Genomic DNA, 9708 nt, shown 5'->3' on the forward strand with positions numbered 1-9708 from the left:
ACGAAGATCATGGCATCGGGTCCCATCACTTCATGGGAAATAGATGGGGAAACAGTGGAAACAGTGTCAGACTTTATTTTTCTGGGCTCCAAAATCACTGCAGATGGTGACTGCAGCCATGAAATTAAGATGCTTACTCCTTGGAAGGGAAGTTATGATCAACCTAGATAGCATATTCAAAAGCAGAGACATTACTTTGCCAAAAAAGTTTCGTCTAGTCAAGGCTGTGGTTTTTCCTGTGGTCATGTATGGATGTGAGAGTTGGACTGTGAAGAAGGCTGAGTGCTGAAGAATTGATGCTTTTGAACTGTGGTGTTGGAGAAGACTCTTGAGAGTCCCTTGGAGTGCAAGGAGATCCAACCAGTCCATTCTGAAGGAGATCAGCCCTGGGATTTCTCTGGAAGGAATGATGCTAAAGCTGAAACTCCAGTACTTTGGCCACCTCATGCAAAGAGTTGACTCATTGAAAAGTCTCTGATGCTTGGAGGGTTGGGGGCAGGAGGAGAAGGGGATGACAGAGGATGAGATGGCTGGATGGTATCACCGACTCGATGGACGTGAGTCTGGGTGAACTCTGGGAGTTGGTGACGGACAGGGAGGCGTGGCGTGCTGCGATTCATGGGGTCGCAAAGAGTTCGACGAAACTGAGCAACTGAACTGAACTGAACTGAGCCGCCAGGGAAGCCCATTCCATCTTAGTAATATTCCGCAGTTCATTTACCTGTGCAGTGTGATGGATATTAGAGTTATTCTACTTTGGAGCAATTATGAACGTGTTTCTGTGAACATGCGTTTTGCCTTTTCAGTGAGCCTTCCTATCCTAGTGAACACATGCAAGTGCAAGTGATTCTTTTGTTTAAAAACATCCGAGGAGAACTGCTGTGCTGCAGGGTGTGTTTATCCTCCAATCGATCAGATGACTTTAACAGGAACGTGTTTTATGCGGTGCTTCCAGTTTGCTTTCCTACCAGCCACACAGAAAAGCCGCCGTGGCTCCAGTGCCCTGACTATACCAGGTTAGGCACGTTTCACTAATTTTGTCACAGGGAGACAGGGAGGAAGGGAAGGGCGAAGACCAGTGAATGCTCATGTGGTTTTAATCTGCATTTCCTAGATTACTAATGAGGTTGAGTTTGTTTGTTTGTTTGTTTTTTTCCATTTAGTTTTTTCCTTTCATAAAATGCCTATTGGAGAGTATTTTTTGATGGTATTTCCCTTTTTCTTGCTGATTTCTAGGAGTTCCTTGCGGACACAATGTGCAGCAGATATTATCTCCCGCCCTGTGGGGAGTCTTTCTACGCTTCGTGTATGCTTAGTAGCTCAGTCGTTTTCGACTGTTTTGTGACCCCCCATGGACTGTAGCCCACCGGCCATGTTCCTCTGTCCCTGGGATTTCCCAGGCAAGAATACTGGGGTGGGTTGCCATTTCCTTCTCCGGGGGATCTTCCTGACCCAGGGATCAAACCCGAGTCTCCTGTGTCTCCTGCATTGCAGGCAAATTCTTTACCTGCTCAGTCTTTGGGGAAGTCCCCTTTACTCATTATGGTGCTGCTGCTGCTGCTGCTGCTGCTAAGTCACTTCAGTCGTGTCCCACTCTGTGCGACCCCATAGACGGCAGCCCACCAGGCTCTGCTGTCACTGGGACTCTTCAGGCAAGAACACTGGAGTGGGTTGCCATTTCCTTCTCCAATGCATGAAAGTGAAAAGTGAAAGTGAAGTCGCTCAGTCGTGTCCGACTCTTAGCAACCGCATGGGCTGCAGCCTACCAGGCTCCTCCATCCATGGGATTTTCCAAGCAAGAGTACTGGAGTGGGGTGCTATGTGACTTTTTGTAAAAAGAAGTACTTAATTTTAATGCTATGAAATTTGTTTATTTTTCTTTTATGCTTGGTGTTTTCTTGGTCTCGGTAAAGAAAATCTTTTACTACCTCTGAAATCATGACCACATTAAGCTGTTTGGCTGGCCAAAACGTCCGCTGGATTTTTCCATAAGCTGTAATAGATCTTTTTGGCCAACCCAATATATGCCTTTTAAAGAACATCTTATGTAGGCTTTCACACTTTGACATTCAGCCCATTTAGAATTGATTTTTCTATATAGTGTGAAGTCGGAGTCTAATTTAATTTTTTTCTTATAGTAGCATTTTTTCTATGTTATTTCTATCACTTTATTTATTTTAATGTGTATTTACAATGAATTTGTATTATTAAAATTTTGATTTCATTCATATCTAAATCATGTGATTCTGCTTACTAGGAGGGGAGAAAAGCCATGCTAGGATTTTGATTGAGAGTGCAAAATTCTATAATCCGATTTAGGGAGAATTAACATCTTTTACAAGGGCTTCCCTGGTGGCTCAGTGGTAAAGAATCCACCTGCCAATGTAGGAGACACAGATTCAATCCCTGGGTGGAGAAGATCCCTTGGAGAAAGAAGTGGAAACCCATTCCAATATTCTTGCCTGGAAAACTCCATGGACAGAGGAGCCTGGCGGGCTGGAGTCCATCGGATCACAAAGTGTTGGACACGACTGAGCAACAAAACAAGAACAACAAACACCTTTTCATCCTCAGTTCTTTCAATCGATGAATACAGAATCTCTCCATCTATGTAGGTCTTCTCTGTGGTCTCTTAACTTTACAAGTATCTCCTCTGGGGCTTTGCCCCTCTTTTGTTAAATTTATTACTACAGATGCTTCGTATTTTGTGTTGCTTTTATAGATGCTATATTGTTTTCTTGCTGGTTAAAGACTTGTAAAACTTTTAAAACTTTTGCTCTGCAAAGACCCTGTTAAGAAAATAAGGAGACGTTCATGTATGCGGATGGGAATGTAAAATGGCCCAGCATCTTTGGAAAACTGTTTGGTAGGTTCTTATAAAACTGAACACGCAGTTACCATATATCTAAGAAATTGTACTCTTGGGTGTTTATCCCAGTGAAATTGAATCTTATGTTTGTACAAAAATCTGTACATGAATGTTCATAGCACCTTCATTTGTAAGAGCCAAGGACTGGAAACAGCCCAAGTGTCCTTTGGCCGATGAATGGTGGGACTACCTGTAGTACATCCACACCATGAAAGACTGCTCAGCAATAAAAAGGAGGGAATCGTTGATACGTTCAACAATGTCAATGAACGTTAAAGTCATTAAGCTGAGTTTCTTTCTTTTTCAGTCTTCCTTCCCTGTCCTCAGTTTTTCAGCACTTGCTTTCAGTATTTGTCAGTAAACTTGCAATAAGCCTCTCAGGAAACACCATGGAGAAGCCATGTGATGGCCAATTGAGCAAAAACAACTTAGGAACATCAGAAAACTCAAAAAAGGGACTCTGCAAAATGGTTTTTGCTGAATTCAGTGTGTAGTGTTACAGAGATAAAGCCAGATCCTGTGCACTTCCCCATTAAAGGTATTTTTCATCGTCCAGCAGGTCAGCAGCCCTGGTAGATCTCAATTTGTATTTGTAACAGACTACAGACTCCAGTTACAGTCAAACTCAAGGCAAGCAGACACATATCGCATTCCTAGGCGCATACATAGATAGATATTCAAGTTCCTGTCCCTTAACCCAATCTAGCTCTAATTTTGCAGTGCAGGTTGGTGAGTTTTCTTGAGATTGTTGGCGCACCACTAAAAATGGAGGAAAATGTAAGGGTAAGGGTGAAACTGCGTGCACTTTGGATCTGAAGGAAGCTGCAGCCTAGGTTAGAAATCTAAGTAAAGCCTAATGTGTGAAATAGACACCTGAGGGGAACATACTGGATAGCACAAGGAACTCTACTTAACGCACTGCGGTGACCTAACTGGGAGGGAAATCCAGAAGCAGGGGGGATACATGGCCGATTCATTTTGCTATGTAGCAGAACCTAACACAACATTGTGGAGCAACTATACTCCAAGACAAATTTTAAAGAAGATAAGGAAATACAAGTAGAGCCTAAAATCACACATGTTCTTTGAAGAGCTAATTTTTTATTTGAGGGTGCTGAGACCTTACTTATAGCACCAGTTTTGATCCTGACTCGCTGGTGGGGTCTCGGTCAATTAGTTTTCCATGTCTGTGTCAGGAGTGACACTCCCTCTCCCTCTTTGCCCTGTATGATTGTTGAGATGTCATAGGATCAGAGCAGCATCAAAGTCAGACAAGCGCTAAAGATGAGCAGAGTGCAGCTGTTTACCCTGCATGCTTTCGGTCTGTCCCCAGCCACATCACTGGCCATGCCCTGTTGGACCTGCCCTTCCTTCGACTCCCTGGGGAGATGCCCACTGCCCTCCGAGAGCAGCTGGACCACACATTCTGAAGACACCAGCAGTCCTAGTTTTGGCCCCTCGTACACAGACCTGCAGCTCGTCAGTGCTGGGGAGCAGAGTGGCCTGGCTTCCGGGGCCGACTCGACAGGTAAGAGGGAGCCCCAGGCCAGAGGGCTCTGCACGTCATTTTTGGTTGCCTCTCATCAAATCTCTGCAGCCAGCTTTGTTTGCAGAATGAAGTGAGGCATAGTAATCCAGTGGAGAAAGCCAGCGCCCTCGGTGTTTCAGAATTGTGTTGGGGAAAACACGCGCACAGACTGGCTGGTTGGTTGGCAGGTTCGCACACCTGGGAAACCATTTGCCATGCTGTCTTAAGGGGCTGTCTTCTGACTGTTCTGTTCAAGCACAGTTCCCTGTCGGCTTGTTTTCTCCTTGGGTAACTGAACGGTGTGTGATGTGCGCAAGGCTGACGCTTTCATCCCACCACCCACGCACCTCCCCTGTTCTGCAAAGGGAGGTTAGATTTAAGCAAAGAAAAAAGTCAACGTTATGTGAAGTGGAATGAGAATCGGGCTGCAGTCGTTGGGTCTAGGCTGCAGATAATTTCGTTGTTCTGTTTACTCTTTTGTGCCTGAATATTGAGCTAGCTGTGCATCAGTCTGAAACATCCCATGTTCTCATTTATAGCATTTCCGGTAGGTGTGTAAGGTGGATGCTTGCTGGCTTTGCAGGTAGAGGTTGCCAGCCTGTCCCTATGCTCTGGATTGTGGCTTGGGTTTACAACAGTGTTGGAAGGACGTTGCCTGTGCTTAGGGTTTAGGCCATTTGGCCCCAGGGATTGCCTTCCTTTGAAAGGGATAGAGTTACTAATGGTTTCTCTGTGGATGAGTTTACCCAGCATGTCTGGCAATATTTGTTTCTCCTTCTCAAAGCTGTCCTTTGGGAATGTGTCTCTGGATCCATTTTCAAATTTGGGGTAACATTTGCCATCATGCTGTGTGCTCCTGGGGGTTTCCACAAGTGGAGAGAGTGATCCCTCTTGCAGACTAAAGGGTTCAGACAGGATTTGGTTTGGTATTTGATAATATTGCAAGGAATCCTGGTTTATGATGATCTCTTTCTGAAGAAGCCACAGTTCTTTATTGTGTTTTGTTTGCCCTGACACTCTCTCAGTTCTGGTTGATGCTCTGTGACTGATGTTCTTGGTCTGCGGCTAGAATACACACCCCTCTCCCCCATGGGAAGCATTTCATGGATGGGACCATCTCGTAGATGGAAGTCAGAAGCTGCAGCTGTGCTTGGCTCCCTTCACTTCTCCTTGCTCCCAATCTCCTGGCCCAGCCTTCCCCAGGAGGAGGAGGCATGCAGTATATTTGCCAAGAGCAAACAGACGCTGGAGTCAGACTGCTCAGGTTTGCATCCTCCTTCGGCCGTTGTGACCTCAGGCAAGATTCTTAATAGCTTTAGGACTCAGTCTCCCCATCTGAAAAATGGCCATAAGAATAGTACTTACCTCTGCCAAATTACTACTCATTCCAAGTGAGACAATTTATGTATAACAATTACACAATGCCTGACACAGAATAAAGGCTCATCGAGGATAATTTCCTCTGTCTCCTGCCCCAGGGTTCTGGTTGCTTAAAAGAAGTAGAGGTGGGCTCCTCACTGCAGGAAGAGTCAAAATCGCTGGCCTCAGGTTGAATTTTTTCAGTCTCCTCTTATGTGAAAATTGCTTTCATTCCTAGAGGTTCAGATGATGAAGATCAGAGTCCTAGGCTGAATTGAATGTTGCTCATCAGTCCCCAAAGCTTATAATTATGTTCAGTATCTACCTTTTTGTAGAGAAGGCCTACCCCCGTGTCTTTTGGTCGGGGTCCTGGCAGGAAATGGACGGTGCCCTCAAAGGGGTTCATCTGAAGGGAGTTTAATGCAAGGACTGCTTACAGAGGCAGCGAGAGCTTAGAGTCACGAGACAGGGACTGTCCCATAGGTTGCAAGAATAGCACCCCTGCCAGGGGCTCGGTGAAGTGGGGAGGGCGAGGGAAATAACCCCCCCAAACTTGTGCTGGTGCTCCCATCGGCAGACCTCATCAGAAACCAAAGGGCACAAAGCTCGTAGCGGTCAGCCGCCAGACCACGCAGCAGGTCTCGGGGGGTGGAGAATGGCTTTGGGTGAGGGTTGAGGTGAACAAGTGGAGAATGGGATGGGGCGAGGCTGATGCTCGTGGTCCCTCTCCTGTGTGGAGTGGGATCTCGGTGGCCCCGGGTGGGCCCGGCCGGCTTACTTTGGCTCTGTTGCTCTGTACCTCCCGCAGCAAGCCTTGGCCCTTCCTTGCCCCCCAGGGCAGCTGTTCTGTAGCGGATTGGCAGCGACTCCAGGCAGCCCCCGATTCCCACTGTAATTGTGGAAGAGAGACTCTGTGATCAGCCTACCGCTCTCTTGTCATTTTCTCACCAAGGGGATAATTAGGAGGAGGAAGGCAAACATTCCCCAAATCCCCTCACCTTGGTTAAATCACAGGCTGAGGGCAGAGCTGGAGAGCCGTGTGGATGTCTGCTCTGGGGTTCGACTTGCCAGTGCAGATGGCACGGGTGGGAACAGGCCAGATCCCCCAGTAACACCCTGTCTCCCCAGGGTCCCCTTCCGCCAGATGACGGGCACACCCTGTTGTCTTCAGCGGTCAGAGTAGCTCTGTAAGGCCACTAGTTTTACCTGAGTTGATAAATAGAGGGGCCAAGAAATAAAAAGTCAGCCTTCTGCCTCAGAAGTCCATGGCAACCCAGGGAAGAGAAAATACAGAAACGTTCGCCGTCGCACAGGCTGCCGCCAAGTGGTGGGTCTGCATTTTGGTTTTGTTTTATGCACAGGAAAGGTGTTGTTTTAGCGTGCGATTAGAGTGTTCCGTCCTGTGTGCAAACGGAGGCGTGTCATGCTGGGTGAAGCACACAGCAGGTGTTTAATCCTTGTCTGTTGAACGGCTCCTTGGATGAAAGGAGTAGGATTGCAGGTGGTGAGACTCCTCTGCATCCCAGACATCTGTATCCCACGTGGATCTGAGTCCAGCATTTCTCCCAGGTGTGTCCACGTGTGTGTGTTAGTTGCTCAGTTGTGTCTGACCTTTTGAGACCCCATGGACCGTAGCCCGCTGGGCCCCTCTGTCCATGGAATTCTCCAGGCAAGAATACTGGAGTGGGCTGCCATTCCCTTCTCAAGGGGATCTTCCCGACCCAGGGATTGAACCCGGGTCTTCCTGCATTGCAGGCAGATTCTTTACCATCTGAGCCACCAGGGAAGCCCAAGTGTGTCCCATGCAGAAGCCTAAGAAAAGCCAGAATGCTGGACTCTCCGGAGAGTCGTAACATGTGTTAGCTTATTAAAGACAGAGTCATAGCATGTATTAGCTTGCTAAAGATTTTGAAGCCTCCTGAAATGATATATGTTTACGTATGGATCTACATATATGTATAATTTATATTTGTGTGTGTATACATGTATATCCAGGCTTCCTTGGTGGCTATGAGGTCACGAGTTGGCACGACTCAGCAGCTAAACAGCAACAATGTATGTATATGTACACACACCTATGTTTATATATGTATTCAAATAAATTTGGTCTTACATTCACCCATAGTGCCTACCTGGCTACCTGGGCAGATCTCAAGGTACAGAAACCCAAACATACATAAATTCGCAGATTTGTGCTGGAAGCACATGCCATTGCCAAAGTGTTGGGAATCCAGAGAAACCAGAAGGAAATACTTGGACAAACTTCTCTGGATTTACAAAGGTCTCTCTCCTTTGTCTCACGCTCTGCTATACCTTTTGGCCTTTTTTAAAATTCTCATTCAATAGACTCAAGACTACATTTTGCCAAACATTCTTTGTATTTAAAGCCCTTGTGGGCTGTAAAATAAATGTAGACCAGATGTTCTTGATTTATTTGCATTTAACTGATCACAGTGGAATTCTGCCAGAGCAGTAGGATATCCCCAGGGATTTTGGACTTTTTCTTTTCTCAGACACAAATGTTTATGATGGGTAGAAAGCTTTGGACTGGATAATTCACTTTTTTGTGACAAGCATTTCTTAGATGCTCAGAAAGTTTCTGTTTTCAATGACTGGTTAAGGATGATGTGAAAACATCACAGGGGCCATGTGGCTCTTTGCAGGATGTAACATGTTTCTCTGTTGCCTGCTTTCTCATAATCCTGCTGCCGCTGGTAGAAGACTAGGTTCAGGGGCCCAGAGTCCCAGTAAACGGTGATTATCATTGAGCATGATGGGGCTACAGGGGATGCTGGTTATTCTTTTTTTTTTTTTAATTTTTGATTTATTATATATCTATTTTTGGCTGCTCTGGGTCTTTGTTGCTGCGCACAGACTTTCTCTAGTTGCAGTGAGTGGGGAGCACTCTCTAATTGTGGCTCCCGGACTCCGCTCGCTTGCAGCACGTGGATCGAACCGTGACCTTGCATTAGCAGGTGAACTCTTAACCACTGTGCCATCAGCCAAGTCCACGATTCTGGTTATTCCTAAGGCATATTTGTATTTTATGATTTTCTTTTCGCCTTGAATATATTTTGTGTGGAAGACGAAATGAGTTAACTTATTTTAGAAATTCTTTACCCAGCTACAAATATCAGTGATAACTCATATTCCTCTTGAGCATTAGTCTCCTCAACATTAAAGGACAGTAGAACATACTTTTAAACAAACTACATCTTTTTCTCTTTCATTGAAAGTGAAAGTCATTCAGTCTTGTCCAACTCTTTGCAAGGATTCTCCAGGCCAGGATACTGGAGTGGGTTGCCATGCCCTCTTCCAGGGGATCTTCTCAACCCAGGGATCAAACCCAAGTCTCCCTCATTGCAGGCAGATTCTTTGCCATCTGAGCCACCAGGGAAGCTATCAGGAAAGCCTTTCTCTTTCATTAACAAATATAAATTTGTCCCCATTTCTGTTTTTAGGATGCCCAGGATCCTTGATGTTCTTCTTTTTAAAAATTTTTTTTTTTGGGGTAGAAGTCACATGATATAAAACATATTGCTTTAACCATATTTAACTGTACACTTCAGTGGCACAAAGTTCATTCACATTGTTGTGCAACTCTCAGCATCATCCATCTCCTGAATTTTTCATCTTCCTAACCTGAAACTCAGTCCCCATTAAGTACCAATTCCCCACCTCCCCACCCTTGTACTTTCTGACTCTATGAATTTGACTATTCTAAGTACCTCATATAAGTAGAATCAGTAGAATCAAACAGTATTTGTGTACACCTAGTGGTAAAGAGAGAAGGCAATGGCACCCCACTCCAGTACTCTTGCCTGGAAAATCCCATGAACGGAGGAGTCTGGTAGGCTGCAGTCCATGGGGTCGCAAAGAGTCGGACAAGACTCAGCGACTTCACTTTCACTTTTCACTTTCATGCATTGGAGAAGGAAATGGTAACCCACTC

At 45.7% G+C, this 9708-nt stretch overlaps 1 protein-coding gene across 1 annotated transcript in view; it reads left to right on the forward strand.

Moving 5' to 3' along the window:
- The window catches only part of STON2 (stonin 2), a 177131-nt gene that overhangs the window by 69437 nt on the left and 97986 nt on the right, over window positions 1-9708 (forward strand). Inside the window, exon 4 of the mRNA XM_010850877.1 lies at window positions 4203-4397. Within this exon, the coding sequence (XP_010849179.1) occupies window positions 4203-4397 (195 nt within the window). The remainder of the gene's footprint in view (window positions 1-4202; window positions 4398-9708) is intronic.

The sequence above is a fragment of the Bison bison genome, unplaced genomic scaffold (assembly GCF_000754665.1).
Source record: "Bison bison bison isolate TAMUID 2011002044 unplaced genomic scaffold, Bison_UMD1.0 scf7180017864296, whole genome shotgun sequence".
In the NCBI taxonomy this organism is placed as follows: Eukaryota; Metazoa; Chordata; class Mammalia; order Artiodactyla; family Bovidae; genus Bison; species Bison bison.